General features: G+C 38.5%; 1 protein-coding gene across 2 annotated transcripts in view; it reads right to left on the bottom strand.

The window, feature by feature from the left end:
* Positions 1–8,284: 8,284 nt before the first annotated feature.
* Positions 8,285–26,751, bottom strand: part of CTF7 (protein) — a 75,066-nt gene continuing 56,599 nt past the window's right edge. The window contains exons 4-7 of one of the 2 annotated variants that reach the window (XM_089809794.1): positions 9,779–9,871; positions 9,452–9,526; positions 8,752–9,230; positions 8,285–8,648 (exon numbers count right to left, since the gene is read on the bottom strand). In XM_089809794.1, coding sequence (XP_089665920.1) covers positions 8,507–8,648; positions 8,752–9,230; positions 9,452–9,526; positions 9,779–9,871 — 789 coding nt within the window. In that variant the 3' untranslated portion in view covers positions 8,285–8,506. The remainder of the gene's footprint in view (positions 8,649–8,751; positions 9,231–9,451; positions 9,527–9,778; positions 9,872–26,751) is intronic. The other variant, XM_089809795.1, reaches the window with a different exon arrangement.

The following is a 26,751-nucleotide window of genomic DNA, read 5'->3' as shown; positions in this document are numbered from 1 at the left end:
GATATTTAGTAGCATCTGGTATCTTTTCCTTTTAATTATCTATAATGCTTCCAGGTCTTTGGTCCATGTGGCCACTTCATCATTTAGCCCAAAATCTTGGTCTACTATAGTAACCAACATATCGAAATTATTGAGTATACCTAGCAATGAGTCCATATTAGACTCAATAATTTGTACACCCCTATCTTCAAAACTATGACACCAACTCTTGCATGCATCTAAAAATGAGTCTTCTTCTCAAGCCTAAGCTCGTTTGTCAATGGCAATTGGTAGAGTAACCTCAGAATGTTCAAGGTCTAATAGACCAACTACCTCCTTCACATATTCTCGTAACAAATCATTCTTCTTTCTTGACTCCAAAATCTCAGCCTCATCCTCATCCAACTACCAAAACACTTGTTTAAGACATCTTGTAGTCAAAAGTTTAGCCATATCCTAGATGGCTTTTCCCAATAAAACTTTCTTCGCCTAATATTCCTTGGGAGAAATGTCCTTGACATTTGTATGAGGAGGAGCAATAGTTATATGTGTTATCAAATCATTGCTTTGATTCCTCATGATGAAGGCCAGTTTCCTAGGATCACCTTGAATGGATGTTAGTGTCTTCATTGCCTTCATCAATGCGTCTAGTCCTTCCGCCTCTGTATATTCTACATATCTCCTTTAACGAGTCAATACCTCTCGCTTAAACCATGCTGAAGTGGTGCCCATAGGTAACATGTAATGGCCTAATGATGGGGTTGTCTCTGAAGTTGGCCTCTTTCCTTTGTCATCCCTCTCTGGGGTCTTCTCCATTTTGGATGGCTTAGCTACTAGAGTTATTGTTGGAAGAGAGGTTCCTAATTCATGTACACTGGTGTATGCTCCCTCTCTCCAGAAATTTGTGCTTCCTCAGAAACCTCATCGATGTGGAGTTGTTAGAATTCATCCCCTTCTACCATTTAAGTGTCAGATTAAATAATTTGCAATGGTGGTGGGGTGGCTTCCTAATCTGATGGCGGAGGAGGAGTAGGTGATGTTGGGTTTCCTAACGGTGGAGGTGGTATGCCCACTGGTCCTTGGGGAAGTGGACATAATTGATTCCAATTCTCACCTTGTGATTCTCTCCATAGAGTGTCCCTTATTACTTTTCCCTCCAAATGATTCCCAATTGGCATGAAATCAAATTCGAAGAGATTGAAGACATCTGAGTCATCCCCCTCCAGAGACTCGATCCATCCCTCTTGCTCTTGGTTCATAGATGCTTCAAGTTGAATTGGTTGTTTTGCAATAGAGGGAGGCATCTAGGTCGCACTCCTTTGTCTCTTCTCTTTTGCAACGCTCATTGATCAAGTTCTCCTCTTAAGCGAGGGATATTCAATCTCTTCCCCTTTGGGTATAGCCTTTGGGATTTGGGGAGATTGAGTGCTCTTCTTCTTCTTCAAATTCCTATTCTTCTCTCCTATTACCACCATTTCAGATCGAACCCTCTTTGGTACTAATGGGGAGGCCTTTGTTTGGGTTGGGGCTTCTTCAAGTGGAACCTGATCTTCCTCTTCTTGAGCCTTTACATCTTCACTCTAACACTCTTGAGTTAGAGATTCCTCCTCTTGCACGACCTTCTTCCTCTTCTTCCCCTTGACCCTATCACTGCATAAGTATGCCACTTCTCTCTCTCTCTCTCTCTCTCTCTCTCTCTCTCTCTCTCTCTCTCTCTCTCTCTCTCTCTCTATACAGTCTCTAGTCGCACTGGGGACTTCTCTTGGTAGGTCGAAATTGTGACTTTAGTTCCTTTACCTTTCTTGGGCCTTGTTGTAGCTTGCAATGTTGGTGCATTAAAAACTAGCTCCAAGTGGAAAGGCTTCCTCACCCAATCCTTAGTGAACTGAATGACATTCCTGACCCAATGTTGTATCTCATCATTCTCCTCCCAACTAATCTCAACATTCATTATGGGCCTCTCGAAGATTTTTTCCTTGTTATATAGTGGGCCCAACACATCAGGACTATCTTTATTCTATACCTTCATAGGTATGGTTAGCTTGTGCTACTCAGGTGGAAGCTTCAACAAACAATCTCTTTGCATTATCCCTTTCGAGGAACTAAATTATAGAAAAGATAAAACCATCATTCACCAATCTATATTCTGGCCTCTTGAAGAGGAGCTTCTTTCGTATCGACTGAGGGTACACAATGTACAATCAAGCATTAGAATCTTGCTTGTTCCCTCTCTTCACTCTAGTAGTCTGTTGGCCTAGGTGCTAGAAGATACACCACATAAGAAGTTATGTAGAACCAAGGGTCTGACTTCATCGAAATGAGTTGTCCATCTAGGTTGTTGCTAATGATGGTGGCCCAGTCAATTGGAAATCCTCTCCTTTTTATGGTTTCTATGAAGTGAACCATCCATGTTTCTAGATGACTGGTCACAAGGTGTCCCATTACTCTACTTAAGAGGACTATCTTATAGCCAATGCCATCTATCATAGACCTCGGATCATGTCGACCTTTCTAGCTCTTCTATTAGAAGGGGGCGATAGGAAGGTATTTCTCTTGCACTAAACCTTTCACTTCCTATTCGTGCTCCCTGTACCACTTGTCTGCTATGTCATAGGTTATTTTATGGAATTGATCTGCAGGTGGTAGGTGAAAGACCTTCTCAATGTTGTTAGGGCATATGTACAAGACCATCTCCTTAGTGACACTTTTCACAACTTTCTCCTCTAGCATGTAATGATGGGCCAATGCCATGATCAATTTTAAGGATTGTATAGACACCAAGTGTGAAGTCGTGTTCACCAATCCATCTAGGATCAATGATGAGATCATCTCCAATCTCTCCCTTGGTTTATTGCATAAGATAATCTATGTGTCCCATCTCTATGTCCCAGACCTCTACATGTTTATCGACAAGTTGAGACTTCTTTGGCGCAACTTGGAACTTGAAAGTCATTGTTTTGGGTGTTATCTTCACCACCATGGATGATGATGATAATGTCATTGTAACCTATACGCAAGGTAGATGTCAATGTTCCCTTGTTAAAAGATGGAAAAGATGATAAAAGATGCAACCAAACTAGTGAAAATTGACTTAAACTCACAAAACAAGAAAAACTTGACAAAAGCCTAAAAGGCACACATGTCACTAGGTGCATCTATGCATGTGTGCCAGATGTGCATCATAACCCTATGGCAGATTTATAGGTGCACATGTGCAACAACCCATATGCACATATGTGGTTACTTTTTGGGGTGTACGCAAGAAAGGGGGCGCTTCAAGTTAAACATGTGCATGTGGTGCACATTCCGGAGGTGTGCATGCATGCATGTGTGCCCCAAGTTACCTCAGGAGCTTAGAGAAGGCATATGTTAACAAGTGGGAAGGTGCAGCAATTGGATCGTCTCAAATGCAAATGAAGAATGAATTGGGGGGTTCCCATATTTATAGGTGCCCAAAGTGTTAAGGTATGCACCTAGTGCACCACTTGGGGTGTGCATGGTGCGCATGTGCACACTTCAGGCTTATGTTATATGAGTGCACATGCACACCTTCTTTTTCCTTAACAAAATTTGTCCTTTCTAGATTTCCTACTTCATCCGACATTGACTAACTAGACATCCTAGATTGACATAGACCAAAAAGGGGGGACCCACTCGCCAAGGCACCTGACTAGATGCCCTATTTGGGAGAGTGGAATTCCTTGACCTACAAACAAAAAGTGGGGTCCCTATTGTTGTCTTGAAAATTGGGTGTGTGATGTGAAGCCACAACAAACCTGATCAAACCCTAAGGTCTAGGGTGATGTTCAAGTAGCAAAAGATCAAAACTACCTATTTAAGGAGGCATAAGAGATGATTTGTGGTTGTCGATTAGCTAATTTGTGGAGAACCTATGAAGAATAGAGTAGTAGAGGAAACGTAATAAGTTTGTGAAGAGTAATTGCTTGAAGGGTTGCAAGAAAGATCGGAGATGGAGAATATGATGAAGTCTAGTCAATGAACCAAGAATGAGTCAAATGGAGATCTAAACAAGCAAAGTGAGTTGTATTTTATCAAATCAACCTAGTTGTTACTTTCTAACCATTGCGGCAATCAAATCCTTTAATAAAAGTTGACCTAATAGTCATATTGTAAATCCTTTAATCAAGGTGACATTCTAATGGCATGATTTAAGACCTATAACTAGGGCACTCCTAACAAGGTGATTAAATTCTTAAACAAGGTCACACCTAACAGTGTGTTTTGTAACCTTTAACAGAGTTGGCTCTTAATCGAGCTCAATTCTGAAGAGTAAAAAAGTGGTAGCATATTACTTGGTGATTTTTTCCAAATTGGGTTCCACGTTAAATATTGGTGTCATACATGTGTGAATGTTGTTTTCATGTTGCATGTTATTTACTGATACTGGTTGAGTGGATTTATGAGTGTGATTAAGTTGTTTGAAGTTTTTAAAAATTGAATTGGTACATTTGGGCCCGAGGATAACCGATTCAACCCCCCCTCTCAATTATTTTAATCATTCTAACAATTTCTATTAGAGCTTTGGTGCTTGTAAGGAAAGTTTAAAGGGACTCAAGCCAAAGATCAAGATGTACAAGAGAGAGGTGCCTAAGCAGAACAAAGAGAACTTCCCAACATGGAACATTTGATGAGATTGCATCTATCTGGAGTTGGATATTCTGAACTTTACTACCTAGAAAATGAATACATTGAAGTACGTAGACCATGACAATTGAGAAGACAAAGAAGAAGCAAGAGCATAATCAAATGATGATAGATCTAGCATCTTCCCTAAGTTATGTTGAGTTTGATGATGTGAAGGAATGCACTACTACAAAGCAAATGTGGCATAAATTGGCACAAATTCATGAAGGCTAAAATGTTTTAAGAGCTAAAGATAGGAGTTTGAGAGGCAAATTTGATGACATGAGAATGAAAGAAGGAGAAAGTGTTGCACAATATTGTGGCTGAATAAAGGAAGTGTAGAATGCAATTAGAGGTGATGCAAGCATCATATGTCACAAAATTGTGATCAAAAGATATTGAAGACCTTACTCCCTTTCTATGCAATTAGAGTATCTGCTATTCAAGAACTGAGATGTACACATGGTAATGATGTCCTTGGATAGTCTAATTGGTAAACTTACTACATTTGAGTTGTCAAATTTTGATAATTATACACCTTCTACTATTGAATGTGCTTTCAAGTCTCATGTAACCCTTGATGGACCCAAAAGGAGAAAACGTTCAAAGAGTACACATGTGGACGATGAAAATGAATCAAATGATACCCTTGATGATCTCGAAGCATTATTGGCAAGAATATAAAGGTAAATTTTTTATAATATGTTGTAAGAAAGTTTGATAGATGAAAGATTAGATTCATTAGATTCATCTTTCATGTTGCAATGAAAGATGAATCTAATGAAGACGAGAAAATTGCTTTAATCTCACATGTGAGTAAGAATGATAGATGGATAATTGATAGTGATTGCTCACATCACATGACTAGTGATACAAGTAAGTTTGAAAAGCTAAAACATTATAATGGAAGTTGTGTTAAGTTTGAAAATGATGCACCATGTTATGTGCAAAGTAAAAGATCAATTATATTGAATGATGAGATTAGATGTGACAATCCATGTTGCGTTTATGGATTGAAATATAACTTGTTAAGTGCAGCATAGTTGAACAGTTCAAGATACCGAGTTGAATTCCAAAGAATGCAAAAACCTACGATGCTCGTAGTGAACTAATTAGAGGTGTACAACAAACAAGAGGTAACTTGTTCTATCTAGACCTATTTGAAGATATGTGTCCATTTGCACAATTTCAAAATGTTTGGTTATGGCATAAGAGGCTATGTAGCATGTCACTTGGTGGTTTTTCCCAAATTGGGCTTCTATATTAAACACTGGTGTCATACATGCACGAATGTTGTTTTCATGTTGCATATTATTTACTATTATATATTTTTGTTAGTCGGCATATACTAAATAAAGAGCTAAGTGATGAATGAATAAGTTGATTTACTGATGAGTTGCTATATTGGCCGAGTGAATTTATGAGCGTGATTAAGTTGTTTGAAGTTGTTAAAAGTTGAATTGGTAACCCTAGACCTGAGGATAACTGACTACCCCCTCTGCCTTCCCCACTCCCCCCTCCCCCTCTTGTTATTCTAATCATTCTATAATTTATTCTACTTACTGAGAACATTCCTTTTGCACCTGCGGTGTCTAATGCAAGAGTGTCCTAGGGTAGTTCTCAATCCTATATGTTGGTGGCAAGAGCATCGAGCCGGGATCTTGAGGGTCTTATGCTTCGCAGGATTAGGGATATGTTTGAGGCACATTGGTGGACCTTGTCCAATGAGCACATAAAGACTAGAGTGATCATGCTAGAGTTAGAGCTCTTTTGGTGGATGCTAGTAACATGTTCCTATTTCCTAGGCAATGGTTGGAGATTGACTGTGCAAGTTGTGATCTATGGGAGTTGGCTTGTGCGCTCTTGGATTTGAATCGTTGGATGGCATGTGGACCTATGTCTAAGGGTGTATATTCTTATTTTATCATATAGGTTAGTATGATGCAAACTTAGGGCATGTCCTTAATATTATGTAATCTACCGTATTGACTTATGGCTTGAGAGTTTATTTAATGTAACTTGTTAGGCCAATATGTGACTTAGTTTAGTATAAGTAAAGGGTCTAGAGTCATTATTCATGATGGAGTTCAACAAGAGTAGTTGAGAGTAGCGAAGTTTAACAAAAGTTTAACAAAGCTAGTAGCTCAGTGTGGGCTTAGGAAACAAGAAGATTGCTTGGTGGCTTGTGAACTCAAGTTTAGATCTTTCTTGGGGTTTCTACCAAATTGTCATGATGTTATAGTTATGGGCTAGCTAGGAGTTATTCGGATCTTACGAGATCTTGTAGAGTTATTGTTGTAATTGCTTTCTATTTGACCATAACCCGAAAGGCCTTCCAGTCAAACATGTTGAATGTAAATCTTATAATTCTATTATGAGAATTGGTGTTGTTTTGCCTCTAAATCTTTGTGTTACTGTTTATATTTTGTTGTGTGGCTATTTGCTAGGGTATAGGTCATCTCCTTTGGGGATTCACCTGCCTTTACTGCATGAATTTCTTCCAAATCAAACTCAAAACTAAACAATGATTAAAACAAAACACCCTTTAGTTATTCAAATGCTTCTAGAATTTTTATAACAAGCTTGAATCCCATTCAAGAACCAATTGACTTGTACATGTGAATTGATTTATTGCTTTATCAATGGTTGAACTACACACACTGAATGCCTTAAACACAAGGACATTGCAACACATCACATGAATTTATGTTTAGTTAACCCTCGACAAGAAGCCTAAAAGAAAGAACTCAATCAAACAATCAATTTTTTCTTATAAAAAAAATTTAAACTAGACAAGATGAGTTTGTGGCCTAGTACCACAATTTTGAAACCAAGAACTAGTTTTGAGAAGGCTCGTCAAGTTACCTTACCAAAACTTTTTTTTAAAATTTAGGTAGCCCGAAGTATAGGTTCAACACTCGCCTACGACGTGGAGAATTCATTGTACACCCCTCAAGAAGTTTAGGTCTTATCCTCGAAAGAGCTAAGCTCCACTAGGCTAAACTCAAATCCTCTTAATAAAAATATAAATAATAATAAAGTAGAACCATGTCAAGAAATTATTGAGGCTCAATTTCAAAGGATCATGTGTATAGAAATAAGTACAAGAATTGACGTACTGATCGAGTTGCTAGGGTGAAATATAAGGGTGTGTGAAAATGTGAAAGGGTAAGTGGTAGGCGCATGGCCAAGTGTCTAATAAAGTATAGATAACATGAGGCAAGGAGCACAACATCACGCCAATTGTCAATATGTCTATATCGAAACAACACCTTCAAAGTAGACAGCAAAATTACAGTTATCTGTAAATGGCCAATATTTATTGTATTGAAAATTTAAAAATAAAATATACTTTACTGTTACAAATTATAATCGTATGATTTAAATTTTAATCCTTCTTTTTGTTAGGGAGAATTCCCCATCCAAGTTCCATGAAACATTCAAGATGATGACGAAGAGCCTGTAATACAGTTTTTCCCAAAATCATTCTTGCATGAACGATTTAGCACATGTTTTCAATTTTGGACCTTCACAAATAGCTATCCATTTTAAAATTAAAACATAGGATAGATAAAGATATTTATAGAGTTCATAATTGACAAAACAAGATGGGCTCTCTTGTTTTAGAAAAAGATACTCAGTAAATGAGACCTGGGAATCATTTGCATAACTTCGCATTCTTTATATTCTAGATAATAAGCAACAATGTCCTATTTACAAAGAATAAAGGAACAATACGTTTATAATCTTAAAGTTCATTACTGTCCATGTAGCCAACAGAAACAGCCTCATGCTAACTAGCTACAAGGATAACGAGATAACCTGAAATAAAAACATGCTTTCCCTGATTATCTACTTAATAGTCTCATTTATTGAGAACAAGTTAGGTTCCATTGATGCCTGACTTATAAACGAGAAATGAGTCGCTTTTGCAGTAATTGGCTGCAAAAGCTTTTCCATCAAATGTCGGTTGAGAGAAAGCACATTTGCAAGGCTCCAAGACATACCCCAGAGAGAATGTTCTCCTGCAAATGTATCTAAATTAGTAGAATATTCAATACCCTTAGTTTACAAACAAAAAATTCAAATCTTTTTTGAAGAATATCAAATCATCGAGATGTTTCATACCGCATGGTATCCAGAAGCTTTGTAGCTACACCCTTCCTCCTTTCTGACCGTGAAACCCATAATCCTCTCACTCCGCAAACTGCTGGTTCTGGAACCTCACTGCAAACAATTGCTCCTGGATCTTTCTCACTGATACTGCTACCTCTACTTGCACATGAATTCTCAAAGGCTTTTCTTTCAAACTTAACATTTCCAAACTGCATAACTGCACAAGTGCGCTTTCTTCTCTTGGCATCATTCTCGCTGTCTATCCTTTTCTGATTTATTGTACATGAAACATTAGGACTTGCAGAAGTGGTTGTCAAGATGCTTTCATCTTCAAAATCATCAGAGATTTCTTTGAGAGTTCCATCAGCCATATTACAATGTCTTTCTTTGGAATTTTTAAGATTTTTTTCTGGAACAGCTCTATAACCATAATTGATAGGTTCAGATACAAGACAACCAATGATTTTCTTAGATGATATAAACAGATAAACCTGCAGCATTGAAGATTATCATGAATTTAAAAAATATAAAAATGGAACAGGCATAATCAACAGAAAAAGAGCAATTATGAATAAGTATAGCACACTGATGTGAGAACAAAGATGTTTCCCATTTTATGTTCTCAGTCAAGAACAATTCCCGTTTCAAGATTATTCAACTGACTCCAAGGTTATCATTAAATTATTCACTTGGTTAGATGGTAATCCTTTACCTTACAAAATCTGTGAAGAAGCCATTCATTAGTGAGGCCCATTTCGTTTTCCATTATTGCCACAATTTCCTGCACCTGTCATAAGAAACTGTAAGACAATCCTTCAATGGACTTTACTAACAAGAATCTTTATGCTGATAACTTTAATTTTTAAAATAAAGCAGAAAGAGAAACTCTTATCCAGGAACAAAAAATATATAGTTCCAAATAAGTTTTTCACTTCTTAAGCCTAGACCTTGAAAATCAAAGATTTGAAATAATGACATGCACATTCTCAATGGCACGCGGTATTGTTAGACGGAAGAAGAAGAAAATTGGCTACTTAACCTTGTGTTGATGGTGAGAAGGATCGCTGTTCAAGACCAGAATGATACGATCATCACCATTAAACAGATTGACAAGTCGTTCATTATGCCAACCCTGTAAGACACTCCAATAATTAGCCACTGCTAATGAAAAAGAATCTTACGTAAAAAGCCTAGCAATCTCATAAGACAACATATAATGCAATCCAATAACCTAATTCTGGCTCACAAGGAAACATGGCGAGAAAGGATCAATTATATTTGTAATAAAATATTTTTAGTTATGCATGCCAAAAGAAAATTTGATATTCTACAATAAAGAGCATCAAATGCTTCAATAACATTAAAGTTTCGAATGATTACAAATAAACATCAAATACTATTCCCATGTGTGTCCAAAAAAACCTTGATTTTCCAATCATGACAAATACTATGTGATTTAATTTTAAAAAATTGACGTAAAGAATCCCAAATTTTAATTTTAATGACTTCATTCATACAATATTTATTATTTTTTTTTTGCATAAACAAAACTTACATCAAATGAGAAAGATAACTGAAACGTTTTTCTATTGCAATGAACCAAAAAAATTAAATGCAACTCTACTATTTTTGCATAATGTATAGTGTTAAATTAACTTAATTTATTTATGTTGCAAAGTGTCTACATTGCTTTTGAAGTACTGAAAATCCCCTCTAATAACTTATAAAATTGTGTTAAATATGTGTGTGTGTGTTTTATTAATGTTGTATCCAGCTGTATCCATATTGGAGGTCGTAAACAATGGCTGTATTCATATTTGTATCCATATCTGTGTCCGTGCAACTTTGCTTATTCATAGTTTATTACTGTGCCCAACTAACTCGTGTCTGATGATTGGCCATTCCAATGCAAGCCTTCTGCAACTACAATCTCACTGCCTATTCCAAATAGAAAATGGCATGCCCTCAAATGCTTTTCTAGCATTGGGTTTTAAAGGTTGTCCAGATGTAATTCTCATAAATGGCAGTCACACTTATCCTTCTTAAAGTTTTTTAAAAAATGTACAGACAAGTATTCGGATCAATATTACTAAGGGAAAACTTTAATTTATACACAATATGGATACTTGTTCTTATGATTTGGCATTGCATTTAACCATGTGTAAAGAATTATAACCCGATAACCAAGCTGTTGGCTGCTATTCTCCTTAAACTCTCAAAGAATGCTTCTGAAAATTAATGATAAAAAACTCATGCTACTTACTGTTATATTGTTTTAACAGATAAAAGCATTCCTTTGAAAAAAGCATCTCACAATTTCTGATTAGAATCATAGATAACTTGTAGAAATTGTAAAACATGAACTTCAAGATCTTTCAAAATCTTCACTTTTTTGGTTATTTAGTCAACAAAGCAAAGTTTTGCAGCCAAACTCCTAAATAGAAAGACTTAATCAAGAAATTTTAGGGAACTGATATACTAAAGGATTTCACTGACATACTCAGGTTTCCTTGTGACATCTAGTAGACCATTTCCAAAGCAAATAGGGAATTCAAACAAATAGTTGACTTGAAGGTGAAGCAGTGTGAAAATTACTATTGCAGTCACTGATTATTAATCTCCTATCGCAAATGATTATTTAACTGCCGAAAATAAATTCACAGCTAATATCGAAAAATAACACAACTGCAACTTCACCAATAAAATACGAAAAGAAATTCAGAACACAAATAACACAATATTTTCGGACAAATCGTCCCTAGAAAAACCCCTAAGGGAAAACCAGTTCTACAGATGAGGAATTATATTAACTTCGGCAAATCAAGAGATACAAAATTCCTTGCCTCTCACTGGCAAAATTTAGACAACCTCCTAATTTCTCCCGCTGATATTCCTCCACTGTTATCCCCAACGCTATCACTGCGCCCTTGCTAACACTGCAAGACTGTTTGCTATCACCGCAAACTCATTTGCTAATACTGCAAATGCTTCTACAACTCTTTTTGTTCTCTATTTTGTTATGTTCTCCAAATGCCTCCCTTGACCCCCTTTTATAATACTTAACCAAGAGGTTTCTAGTTGCTTCTTGGTTAAGACAACTCAACCAAGAAGTTTCTAGTTGCTTCTCAATTAAAACAACCTAACCAATAGGTTACTAGTGGCTTCTAGAAGGAGTCAATTAATTAACAAATATTTGTCATAACTCTAACAATTATTTCCCAATTAATCACATATGGACGAACAGCTGTCCAAGCTACCTAAAACTAACACTCCCTCTTAGCGAGGAAGCTGTTCTGCATGACACCCAACTTATCTCTGAAGAAGATGAATTTTGCCTTCCCCAATGCCTTCGTCAGAATGTCTGCTACTTGCTCCTCTATAGGTATGTACTGTAGCTAAACAACCCCCCATTGTACACAATCTTTGATAAAGTGATATCTAATGTCTATATGTTTAGACCTATCATGAAATACTGGATTCTCAGACAACTTGATGCAACTCTGATTATCGCAATGTGTCACATTAGTCTCAACCTTCTAACCAAACAAGGCTACTAACAACTTCCGAAGCCATATAGCTTCACATGTCGCCATGCTAGCTGCTATGTATTTTGCTTCTGCTGAACTCAAAGCCACAGAGTTTTGCTTCTTGCTGAACCAAGATACAACTCCTGATCTCAAACTAAAACAACACCCTGAAGTGTTCCTTTTGTCCGTTGTACTTCCTGCCCAATCTGCATCAGTATAGCCCATCAACCTGATACCTTCACCTCGAATATATCTGATACCATGCTCAACTGTACCACGCAAGTAACATAATACATGATTGGCCACTATCCAATGCATTCTCTTTGGTTCAACAATGAACTAAGAGAGTTTACTACAAATGCTATATCTGGCCTAGTGTTGACCAAATACATAAGCGAACCAATCAACTGTTAGTATAAGGTGGGATCTGCATCCTTCTCCTTAGATGTATCTACCTTCCTCCAATTTTTGATCATGGGTGTAGACATGGCTTTGCAATCCTCCATCTCGAATCTCTTCAAGATTTCAATGCAATATTTCCCTTGACCAAGTAAAATCTCTCCATCTGTCTGCCACACCCCCATGCCTAGAAAGTAGTGCATAAGTCCTAAGTCCTTCATCTCAAACTCTTCTACAAGGTCCCTCTTGCAGTCTTCTATGAGCCCTAGTGAACCTATAAGAAACAAGTCGTCCACATAAAGAACAAGAATGAGAATCTCACCCCCAACCATCAAGTAATAGAGGTTAGCATCCGCTTCACTCTTCACAAAGCCCATTTCCTACAAGTAAGGATCAATGCACTCATACCACACTCTGAGAGCCTGCTTGAGTCTATACAATGCTCTCTTCAATCTGTACAAGTGGGTCTCTTTGTTGTGTGCTACAAAGCCTTCTAGTTGCTCTATGTATACCTCCTTCTTTAATTCACCATTAAGGAATGTTGTCTTGACATCCATTTGATGGATCTGCCATCTCATCTGTGCTACAAATGAGATCACAACTCTTATAGAAGTATACCTGACCACTGGAGCAAATGTCTCCTTGTAGTCTATTCCCTCCTTCTGAGAGAACCCCTTGGCCACGAAGCTTGCCTTGTATTTCTCAATGCTACCATCTGCACCATGCTTTATCTTATAGATCCAGCGTGATCCAACAACTGCCCTATTTGTTGGTCTAGGGACTACCTCCCATACATCATTCTGCATTATTGAGGAATACTCCTCAACCATAGCATCCCACCATACCTGATGCTCTACAGCCTCCTGATAGCTAGAAGGTTCACTATCTACCAACTGACTAACTAATGCCACCTAGTCATTGAACTTGGTTGGTTGTCTCCACTATCTGGTACTCTTCCTAGGAGCTCCCACAAACTCCTGAGTATCCCTTAGTGTCTCTTGAACCTCACAGTTCCTACTACCAACTGTAGAGGATGAGATATCAACCTCTAAGTCTTCTAGATGCATTTCCTGTTGCACCTATTGCTCCATGCTCTGTGAAACTTCACCACCTAAGCCTACACTTGTACTGGTAACTGTACTTGTGCTTTGCTGCCCTTGACCAGGACTTGAAGCTTCTGCTGGCTGCTCACTCTGATCATCTGTTGGCAAATCTCTGGACCTTCTAAATGCCTTTGAGGTTTCACTGTACCCAACAAAGTACCCTCTCTCTACAGTCTGATCTAACTTGGTACGTGTATCACCTGGAATATGACAATATGCCAAACTCCCAAATATTCTGAAATGGCTAACATCAAGCTTCTTTCCTAGGAAAGCTTCCTCTGGTGTCATCCTCCCTAGTACCTTGTGTGGAACCCTATTCTGAATGTAGACTGTTGTATTGCACACTTTTGCCCATAAGTACCGAGGCATATCCTGGTCATGTAGCATCGCTCTTGCCGCCTTTGATATAGAACGGTTCTTCCTCTCAACAACTCCATTCTGATGTGTATTGTAAGGAACAGTCCACTATCTCTTGATTCCTTCCCTGGTATAGAACTTCTGGAAGTTATTTCCTTTGTACTCGCCTCCATTGTTTGACCAAAGAACCTTTATCTTCCTTCCTGTCTAGTTCTCCACTAGAGCCTTGAACTTTTGGAACCGACTAAAAACCTCATCCTCAGTCTTCAAGAAGTATATCCAGGTCTTCCTAGAGAAATCAACGATAAAAGTAACATAGTACTCATATCCTCTGATAGACTTTGTCGACATCAGTCCACATACATCTGAATGTACTAGATCATAAACACCTTCAGATCTAGTGTCACTCCTTGGAAAAGATGCTTTCACAAACTTCCCCAACACACATCCTTTACATACATCATCATGCTCTGTGCTCACCTCTGGAACACCTATCACCATCTCACGAAGCAATTTGAGTGCTCCATGATGAATACGGCCCATCCTCCTATGCCATAGCTCTCCACGATCTCTAGAATTACTGCTGCTCATGAGTGCCTTAAGAGTATCAAACTGCAACCTATAAAGGTGACCACTCATAACTCCAATAGTTATGGGTGATTTCCAATCCTTGTGCTTAATCAACACTCATGTCCCTCTAAAGAGTACATTATACCCCCTATCTTGAAGAACAAATACAAAAATCAAATTCATATTTAATCCTGGCACATGCAATACATCATGAAGTGGAGTATCTTTCCATTCTTCCTCTGAAACTAAACAGTCCCTTTCCCAACTAAGTTGAGTTTGGACAAGTTCCCATAGAAATTTGGATATTGGTGTTCTCCTCCTTATAACTGGAGAAGTACTTTGCAACTCCTGTCATATGAAATGACGCCCCACTATCTATATACCACGTAGTCTCTAAGGTTGAGCTCACTATACAAGCTATAACTGCAAATTCTTCTTCCAATCTACTGGAGAGTTCTTCAGCACTTGCTGAAGTTGTCACCTGCTTCTTTACCTTCTTCCTTTCTGGGCAATCATTGACATAGTGACCATACTTGTGATAACCAAAGCACTTGACCTTAGAAAGGTCCTTCTTCTTCTTACTTTGTGAATTTGATTCTTTGCTAGATCCCTTCTTTGCTTTCCCTTTCCCTGCTCAGGCAACACTTTCTTGTTCCACCTCACTTTTTTGACTCTTGTTGGCCCCATTGACAATACTTTATCTAAACTCCTCTTGAGTAAAATCAGTCCATAGTCGATCCCAACTTGGGAAGGTATCTCATCCACTGACAACTTGAACAAAGACACTCCACTGTTTAGAAAACCCATTTAGGGCTATTCTCACTAGCTCATCATCATTGGGACTATCTCCAACAGTCGCTAACTCGTCCTCGACAAGTCTAAGCCTGGTGAGATAACTTGTAACGTCTTCTCCTTGTTTCATCTAGGTATTCTTCAACTTCTCTCTGAGAATCATTTTCCTGTTGGTGGTAGCATTCTGGTACAGATTCAAGATGGCGTCCCACATCTTCTTCGTTGTATCTAACTCTGAGATATGCGGAACAATATGATCCTTGACACCATCAAGGATAATCCTCCTTGGCTTGGCATCACCCTTCTTATATGTTGCAAGTTGTGTAGCATCTGTAGGTACAACTATACCAGTGGTAGCATAATCTTTGATACCATTCTCTTCCAACAATAAAAAAATTTTGGCCTTCCAGACACCAAAATTCGAGGCACCATCAAATATGTCATGATCTCTCAAACCAGTTGAAGCCATCTCAAGGGATTAAAGTAATAATTTTGAAGAGATCACACTAGGTTATATAAACCCTTAATTTCTTTCCTAGGGAAAAACTCTTCTACCCTCCACACCACTCTGATACCATGTGAAAATTCATATTGTAGTCACTGATTATTAATCTCCTATCGCAAACGATTATTAAACTGTCGAAAAAAAATTCACAACTAATATCAAAAAATAACACAACTGCAAGTTCACCAATAAAATACGAAAAGAAATTCAGAACACAAAGAACACAATATTTTTGTCGTCCCTGGAAAAACCCCTAAGGGAAAACCAGTTCTCTAGATGAGGAATTATATTAACTTCAGCAAATCAAGAGATACAAAATTTCTTGCCTCTCACCAGCAGAATTCAAACAACCTCCTAATTTCTCCCGCTGATATTCTTCCGTTGTTATCCCCAATGCTATCACTACGCCCTTGCTAACACTGCAAGACCGTTTGCTATCACTACAAACTCATTTGCTAATACCGCAAATGCTTCTACAACTCTTGTTGTTCTCTGTTATATTCTGTTCTCCAAATGCCTCCCTTAACCCCCTTTTATACTACTTAACCAAGAGGTCTCTAGTTGCTTCTTGATCAAGACAACTCAACCAAGAAATTTCTAGTTGCTTCCTAACCAAGAAGTTTCTAGTTGCTTCTCAATTAAAACAACCTAACCAATAGGTTACTAGTGGCTTCTAGAAGGAGTCAATTAATTAACAAATATTTGTCGTAACTCTAACAATTATTAATCACATATGGACAAACAGTTGTCCAAGCTACCTAAAACTAACAAGCAGCACCACAAGAATCGGACCACCAATCAGTTGACACCAAGTGATTCACAACTATAATAACAAACAAAGTATATGATGTGAATACTATCTCATAATGATGAATGTCAATATGATATGATACATATCAATCTGCCCATTAAAGGTTATTTCTCGTAAAGAAGCCTCGCAGTTGAATGGAGAACAGATTGCAACGAGAGAGTCCTTAAGTTTGGTTAATAGGCTGTAAAGTGACTCCAGTATTCTCACGAGATAATAAAATAACACATTCAATGTTGTTTCAACCCATGTGCACAAATGAATGTTCTTACTTAAACCATGAATGTCAATCAATATATCTTTTTATTAACAATGTGCAAAAATAATGAAATTCATGTTAAGTGAGATGAAAAGTTGTCTGATACAACAAAGAAAAGAAAGAACTATCATTTGTTACTTTGACCAGGACATACCATGTAGTTCATAATAGTATAGGTGCAAGTGTGCTGATTAAAGAGAAAAAAGTAAAACAGCTGTATGGTTAGTTAAATATGTTGTATTTGACAGCTGAAACAGCTACAAAGGACAAAAAAAAATAAAGGAAAAAGGTTATTTTACAGCTAGAACAGCTATATAAAAAAATAGCTTGGTTAAAAAATATAAATGACTGTTTTCCCCAGCTTCACAGAAGTTGGGGACACAAGTTTTAGAAACAAAAAAACTGTTCTAGATTCTGGAGATGATGAGATGATGGCAATTAAATTATTTATATATAATAACTTAAACAAACTAAAAACAAGATATTAGTTTAAAAATATGACCATTTATATATATGTACTCAAAATATAAACACAAGGTCCATAGAAAGCATATAATTCTTGAAGCTTCTCTAAATTTGAAAGGGAGTGACTGTGTAAGAGTCAGGGTAATGTCAGGCAAACATAATCAAAAGAACGTGGACAGGTAACAACAATAAAACTGTAAATGGCATTGTAATATTGCTTATCTATGTATAAAGGTTTTTTTCATGTAATGAAAACACAAAGATACAGATTCCATGTTATCATGTAAGGTTTCTTCACACATACAACACATTGCAAGCAAAAACAATCAGCTCAATATACTTTTGCTTTGCATTCCACACATTCATGCCCCCTTCCTTGTAGTCATTTTGTTTGTCTGAAAGGAGGTGCACCAATTGGAATGCACATGCACTAAATCCTTCACCTATTCCAAGAGCAATAAGTTGTACTCTATTGAGTGGAAGAAGGATTATTTCATCCAATGCCGCTCAAATGCAAACAAATTAGTAACTTATTCAGGCAAAGCTGGAGAGTTGACAGTTCTAATCTAAAATTATAAATAAAACTTTAAACTTGAAACTCTGTTTTTATTTATTTTTTAACTTACTTGTAATATAGCTTTGATTACTAGATATTGTAGGTGTTGGAATGCTTGTCCGTGGTAATATCACCAACTACGTGCATCCTTTTTAAATTCATCATAAAGATCAGAAATAATTTGACCATTGGAGTGTATAAGATTAATAAACTCACTTGTGACTACATCCTCCAAATCAAGATTAGGGTAGAACATAAGAAATATTGCTCTTTACGTTTCACCAACTTCCGATTTTTGAATGGTGCAACCCTTGCTGGCATAGAAAGGATCTCAGCGCTAGAATATTTTGGACACAATGGAAAGTCGACAAGATGTAATGGAGTGATCATTGTGTTGCACTTGAACAATGATCATATGCAATTATCTGAAGAATATTCTTAAAAAATCTTGTTCTTTCTCATGTATGAGAGTCTTCACCTTCTATATCAATGAGTCAATGTCATCGTATACTTCTCCCAAACAAGGTTTGTCCATGTCCAATTCAATGAAACTAATGGGATGTTCTATATATCTCCACCAAGTGCCATCTAAGATCATCCACTTAATATTTGCTGCCCTCTCATTGTTGGATTGCCCCCATAAGAACCAAGCTGTCATGTCCCCTTCTCAGTTCTAGTGTTTTGGTGCCAGGTTAATCTATCTTCACATCCGGATAGATTAATGACTTTAGCGAACAGGATGCCTACCAGTCACATCGGAGGTTTTATTTTATATACTCCAGTATTTTATTAAAATGTGTGGATAAAGTCACTTTATGTTATTAAGTCATTTACTTTATAAAGTGACTTAAGTGACTACAAGACAAAAATTTGTGTTTTATCCCACACTCCTTGCTTCACTGTTTTTCCCTCACTTCGAGGTTATAAAAGAAGAGCTTGCATTGGGATTTGGACACACAAGAGTTTATGAACTTAATATTCAGAATATTGGTTGCTTAAATGTCACTGAGTTTTCTCAAGGACGAAAACCCTCAGGAGCTAGAAGTTGGACGTAGCCCCAGTCTTCTTATCTGAAGTCTATATCTAAGTTATCAAAAGTTCGTTGGAGAGCATCAGATTTTATGGAAAAATCTCAATCTTGCCAGTATATTCAACTTGGTCATTTTTTTCTTCACACATTGCAGTTAGTTTTTTCTCCAACCGTATGAAGCGAGTCAGTGGGGAAACCTGACGTTGGGCTTGATAAGGCAAATACTCAAATTATTCTTGGCATTGGCGTTTGGGACATCCTCAATAGCAGAAGAATCCTACAACAACGTAAGAAAGGTTTCCCAATCGGGTCAAGGAACAGCTACAAGTTGGTTGCGTAGACTAGTTTTACCTTGGGTAGGCCAGGAGACATTCGTGGTTCAATCTTCCCATATTCAGGCCAACTTGGTACACCTGAAAGAGCATGTTTCCAGACAACACGGGTCACAGAAGGTAGTAACTTCAATATTGGGCATTGACACGGCATACTGAGAGCAATTTGGATGAAGGGTCGATCGCGTGATTGGAACTAGCAGACCATAAACTCGACACCCGACTAGTTTAAGGACATTCAAATAATCGGGTTTGTCTCTTTCGCCTACTTGCACAAGTTTAGTCTTTCTGCTTGCAATATTATTGTCATATTCCAAACCCAAGGAGGTTTCATTGTTCTCAGTTATTTGGTTTGATATAAATCTGGACTATCAAAACTAAGTCTGAATTTTCACATCGGATTGCATAACTATTTACTGCTTACTCCCAACCCACCTAGTGCATAAAATTTTAACTGTGGTTTGGAATTGGAACTATATAGAACTTTTGGTAAATGAAGTTTATGGTGTTCGAAGGACAACTATTTGACGAAATTTCCAGTTTTCAAAACTTTGCTATTGAATATCAGTCAAGTTTATTATAGTGGTATCAAAGCCACAAGACCTGCCATCTTGTGGGAAAATAACAAATTTTTGCAAACCATTTTATACCCAAAAATGACAGCCAGGAATGAGTAGAAGACAACATAAATTTAGTCACCTACAGCCGGAACAAGCAGATTCTTCAGATCATATCGACACTGAAGACAATTTTACAGTGGATGAGGAAATAACTTTTGGAACAGGTGAACAAGCTAATATTACTCAACAGGTTGATCAATTGGGACAAGCTGAACTACAAATCAACATTCAAATGGCACATAATGAAACTGAACAAGACAGGAAAGTTAGGGAAACGTTACAGGCTATCAGAGATGGGTAGAACATTGCCAATGCTCTTCACCAATTAGCAGGTACTGCAGCAATTGGTTCCAGTCCATAAAAGAGCTCCAAGCCATCACAGTGAAGGCAGTAGTATAGTTGGATCCCCCCGAGCAGCTAGAGCTCCCACCCATAATATTGACAAGCCTTTAATGCCGGTTTTAAATGTAGAAGAAGTTGTTCCACCAGCAGCTCCAAATTTATTACCAGATAATGTTATGGCAACGTTTAATGAGTGGGATTTGTTTCTGGATCCGATTAAACAAAATCTAACCTTTGTTCAGTATTTAAATCAGAAAAGAGAGACTGATAGGAAGCAGTAGGATCGAAGACCGAGAGCACCTAATAGGGATCTAAAACATGTTATGAACAAACTAACTCTCCCCACCTTTGATGGCAACGGTCAGACATCCGCTAGGCTTGGATTCACAAGCTGGATACCTATACACTTAAGCCCATGGCTAAAGCGGAAGCCATCAAATTTGCAACGATGCACCTAGAGGGAGTTGCGTATGATTGGTGGCATCATGGATTGGTCACCCAAAATCATGGTCTCACAACTTCATATGAGATTTTCAGCTCCAAGCTGATTACCCGCTTTGACAGGAAAGATGTTGAAGTCTATTACAAGTATTTGGCTCAGTTACGTCAGAATGGATCTTTGGATAAATTCATTGATGAGTTTCAGCGTATATCAGTTATGGTGCCAAATATGTTAGAGCAACAGAAGGTGATGTTATTCACAGAGGGGTTACAGGACAGGTTTAGGGGTTTGGTTAGGGTCCTTAAACCAAACACCCTAGATGACACGATCAAGATAGCTCATGATTTGGATTCACCTTCATTGATATTACAGCCCCCAAAGAAACCTTATAGGGGATCTACATCGAGCCAAGGAAGCAAAAACCAGCAAAAACCACATCCTCCTAGATTGGATTTTGAAATGCATAATGAACTCAGGAGGAAGAAATTGTGCTTTACTTGCAGGAAGCCTTGGACCCTCGATCACAGATGCCTTGGTAAAAGGCAAGATTCACTATGTTGAGGTTCTTTCTGAGGATGAAGGGGAGCAACAAGAAGGTGAAGATGTTGAGGACAGCGAGGAAGAAGAAGTTGAAGAGCAGCACCTTAAAGATAAAAAGAAGAAAGCTGTCACGGAACAACCTCCGGTTATAGCCACTCTTTCTAGTGATCTGACATGTCATCCTTTTAGAGTGAAGGGTGTGGTTAAGGGACAGCGCATTGTTTGCCTCTTGGATACGGGAGCCTCTCATAATTTCATTAGTACACGGATGGTATCTAGGAGAGGTTTGCAGATAGTTGACATACCCGAGTTTGAGGTGAAGGTAGCAGGCGGTGAAGTTTTGAGGTGTACAGAGAAGGTAGCGGGTCTTCAGATACAGTTTGACGTTTATCTTTTCGAGACTGATTTCTACGTTGTTGATCTAGATGGTTTGAATGTCATTCTGGGTAGACAGTGGTTAAGGACTCTTCGCAAGTACACTTTTGATTACAAGACCATGCAGTTGGAATTCTCACAGGGTGATCAGTTAGTAGTCCTAAAAGCCATACCAGATAGTGGACCCAGATTGATAATAGCTCACCGAATGGAGGCCATTTTGAGACATGATGATATAGAGTGGGCGACACAGTGCTTCATCTCCTCAAAGGAGACACAGAATACAGGGCAGCAGTATCATTGTGACATTCAAACAGTTTTAGACAAGCACAAGGAAGTGTTTGAGGATATACCTTCGGGAATCCCACCAGATAGAGGATTTGAGCATATTATTAAGCTAGAGGAGGGCGCCAAACCCGTCATTACCACTCCTTATCGTCACCCCAAGCACTACAAGGAAGAGATAGAGAAGACAATCAAGGAGCTTTTAGATATGGGACATATCAAACCCAGCTCTAGCCCCTTTGCCTCTTCAGTGGTGTTGGTTAAGAAAAAGGACAGCACCCTTCGGATGTGTATAGACTACCGCGCCCTGAACAAGAGAACCATTAAAAATAAGTATTCGATTCCCTGCATTGATGACTTACTGGATGAGCTTCATAGGGCAGTTTATTTCTCGAAGATAGACCTTCGATCAGGATACCACCAGATACGAGTCCGAGAGGAGGATGTGCATAAGACAGCCTTCAGATCCACGACGGACACTACGAGTTCTTGGTGATGCCTTTTGGGCTCACTAACGCACCAACTACTTTTCAGTCATGCATGAACCATATTTTCAAAAAACAACTAAGGAAGAGTGTGTTGGTTTTTTTTGATGACATATTAATCTTTAGCAGGGCTTGGGAACAACATTTGCAGCATTTGGATGAGGTCCTTAGTCTCATGGAGGAACATTTCTTATTCGCAAAAGAGTCTAAGTGCAAATTTGGGTTAACCGAGATTCTCTATTTGGGACATGTGATTGGTGTCGAGGGGGTTAAGGTGCATCAAGAGAAGATACAGGCAATCTTGGATTGGCCACCATCGAGAGATGTATCGGAGTTGTGGGGTTTCCTTGATCTTTGTTCCTATAATCGGCGGTTCGCCAGAGGGTTCTCCCAAGTAGCAGCACCCATTATCGATCTAACACGAAAAGGGGCATTTAGTTAGACAGAAGATTCTGAGGCAGCCTTTGATAGACTGAAACAGGTGATGAGTACATGTCCAGTGCTAGCACTTCTGATTTTTCTAGACCCTTTGTTTTGGAGTGTGATGCTTCAAGAAGCAGAATAGGGGTAGTATTGATGCAGATCATCATCCCATTGCTTTTGAGAGCAAGAAACTTAGGGGTAGCAAACTACTATATTCCACATATGATAAGGAGATGCTAGCCATAATGCATGCCTTAGCCAAATTTAGCCAGTACTTGGTGGGAAGTAAATTTAAAGTGAAGACCGATCATAACAACTTACGTTACTTCCTGGAACAGAAGAAACTGAATGAAAGACAGCAAAATTGGTCAGCAAGATCCAAGCTTATGATTTTGACATTGAGTATGTCAAGGAGAAAAATAACATAGTTGCTGATGCTCTTTCCCGAAGACCCCCAGTGCTAGTGTCATGCCATTTCTGAGATTTCAGCAGAGTAGAGGTCCAAGCTATTAGTGGAGTATTCCAAACATGCTCACACATGTAAAATTATGGATGGTATACTTTGGGACGAGCGGTACAAGGTGATGAATGATGTTATATATTATAAAGATAAAGTCTACCTAGTACCCGGATCTAAACTAAAGGGGGATATTATGCACACCATATACAATGCGCCATCAATAGGGCATCCAGGGTTTTGTAAAACCTATAGACAGATCAAAGAGAGATTCTCTTGGAAGGGGCTCAAGGACGATGTATTGCAGCATGTTAGAGAGTGCCAAACTTAGCAGAACAAGTCTGAACAGGGCTTTCCTGTAGGTTTACTACAGCCTCTCCCTATTCCAACTCAAAGGTGGGAGAGCATCTCCATGGATTTTATTACAGGGTTGCTTAGGGTCCAGGGCAAGAATTGCATCTTTGTGGTGGGAGAGAGATTGACTAAGTACGCACGCTTCTTCGCGATCGCTACAGATTGGTCTACCTCTCAGGTAGCTAAATTGCTCTTTCAAAAGGTTTTCCGTCTACATGGGTTACCCAGGACTATTGTGAGTAACAGGGACAATAGGTTTCTCAGCACCTTTTCGCAGGAGATCTTTAGATTGACAGGTACATAGTTGACTCCCAGCACTAGCTATCACTTGCAGATGGATGGTCAAACCGAAATAGTGAATAAATGGGTAGAAGGGTACTTGAGGAATTACATTGCAGGCCAGCAGAGAGCTTGGGTTAAGTGGTTGTATTTGGGAGAATATTGTTATAACACCACTTATCATATGTCCATTCAGATGACTCCTTTCCGCACCCTTTATTGTTACGAGCCTCTCTCTTTTATTGATTTGGCCTTACAGTACAGCAGGGCGCCATTGGCCAAAGATTGGATTATGGACCAGTAGGACATCCTCCGAGCTCTCAAGGATAATATTTAGCAGGCACAGAACCAGCAGAAGTTATACGCTGATCAACATCATACTGAGCAGAGTTTTGAGTTGGGTGATAGAGTTTTTCTTCGTCTACAGCCATATAGATAGAGCTCCTTGAAGAAAAGTGGGTCAGAGAAACTTAAGCCCAGATTTTACGGACCTTATTGTATCATCAAGAGGGTAGGAGAGGTCGCTTATGAGTTGGATTTTCTAGGTGACAGCCGAATCCACAACGTTTTTCATGTTTCATGCCTCAAGAAGGCCGCGAGCCAGCAGATTGTACCTTCAGAGAGTTTGCCCCCGCTTGATGAGGTGGGTAAGCTTATTTTGGTGCCAGAGGAAGTGATTGAAACCAAGGAGGGGAAGCTACGTAACAAAACCATCAGGGAATATCTAGTCCGATGGAAAGACTTACCATATGAGGACGCCACTTGGGAAGGTGAGTCTATACTGCAGCACCCAGCATTGAGATTGCTTGAGGGCAAGCAATCCTGGGAAGGGGGGACTATCATGTCCCCCTCTTAGTTCTAGTGTTTTGGTGCCAGGTTAATCTATCTCCACATCCAAATAGATTAACGGCTTTAGCTAACAGGATGCCTACCAATCACATCAGAGAATACTTACTTTATATACTCCAATATTTTATTAAAGTGTGTAGATAAAGTCACTTTATGTTATTAAGTTATTTACTTTATAAAGTGACTTCACTGATTACAAGACAAAATTGTGTTTTATCCCACATTCCTTGCTTCACTGTTTTTCCCTCACTTTGAGGTTATAAAAGAAGAGCTTGCATTGGGATTTGGACACACAAGAATTTATGAACTTAATATTCAGAATATTGGTTGCTTAAATGTGATTGAGTTTTCTCAAGGACGAAAACCCTTGGGAGCTAGACGCCGGACGTAGCCCCAGTCTTCTTATCTGAAGTCTATATCTGAGTTATAAAAAGTTGGTTGGCGAGCATCAGATTTTATGGAAAAATCTCAATCTTGCCAGTATATTCAGGTTGGTCATTTTTTCTTCACACATTGCAGTTAGTTTTTTCTCCAACCATATGAAGTGAGTCAGTAGGGAAACCTAACGTTGGGCCTAATAAGGAAAATACTCAAATTATTCTTGGCATTGGAGTTAGGACGTCCTCGAGAGCAGAAGAATCCTACAACGGCATAAGAAAGGTTCCCCAATCGGGTCAAGGAACAGCTATAGGTTGGTTGTGTAGACCAGTTTTACCTTCGGCAGGCCGGGAGACATCCGTGGTTCAATATTCCCATATTCGGGCCAACTTGGTACACATGAAAGAGCATGTTTCCAGACAACACCGGTCACAGAAGGTAGTAACTTCAATAGTGGGCATTGACACGGGATACTGAGAGCAGTTTGGATGAAGGGCCGGCCACGTGATTGGAACTAGCAGACCATAAACTCGGCACCCAACCAGTTTAAGGAGGACATTCAAATAATCGAGTCTGTCTCTTTCGCCTACTTGCACAAGTTTAGACTTTTTGCTTGCAATATTATTGTCATATTCCAAACCCAAGGAGGTTTCATTGTTCTCTGTTATTTGGTCTGATATAAATCTGGACTATCAAAACTCAGTCTGAACTTTCATATTGGATTGCATAACTGTTTTCTGCTTACTCTCAGCCCACCTAGTGCATAAAATTTTTAACCGTGGTTTGGAACTATATAGAACTTTTGGTAAATTAAGTTTATGGTGTTCAAAGAACAACTGTTTGACGAAATTTACTAGATACAGTTTTCAGAACTCTGCTATTGAATATCAGTCAAGCTAACAAATGTTTACCGAGCATCAACAAATTGTCTTAAAAATTTGTGTTGGAGGTGAAACAAATTCTAACAACCTATTCAAATGAAGAAAAGCTACTTCAGTTTTAAAAATAAATTACCAATGACACATAAACTTTAATATTACTTCCTTGCCTTCAGCAGTTTCAGTTTACTAATATTTTGATTATGCCCAGCAAAATGTGGCGGTTTCTGATGAGCATTGGGTTCCCTTTTACCTCAACATACACCTATTTGATCCAATCAATTTTGGTGCCTCTCTTTTGTAACATAAGGTTGAATAACAAAGCAACACGGTGTCTTAAAGATGTGTGCATAAAGCTCTTCAACCAACAAATCAGTCACTCTACAATTTTGTGCTGTCTATTATGAGTTGACAATGTTATGAGGCCCCACTTCCTGAATGGCACCTATGAGGAAGTTAGCAACAAATTGGCCATTCTTCACCTTCTATTCGGATTCTCAAAAGCATTGCCCCTTTGGAAGTCACTGTAATCACATTAATCAAGGGTTAATTTTTAGAATCCATCCATCTATATTAGAGAAAATGGACACCTCTACCTTGAC

The sequence above is a fragment of the Cupressus sempervirens genome, chromosome 11, assembly GCF_028749045.1.
Source record: "Cupressus sempervirens isolate cs-2001-9-10 chromosome 11, ASM2874904v1, whole genome shotgun sequence".
Classification (NCBI taxonomy): Eukaryota; Viridiplantae; Streptophyta; class Pinopsida; order Cupressales; family Cupressaceae; genus Cupressus; species Cupressus sempervirens.
This window is presented reverse-complemented; position numbering and strand designations above follow the sequence as displayed.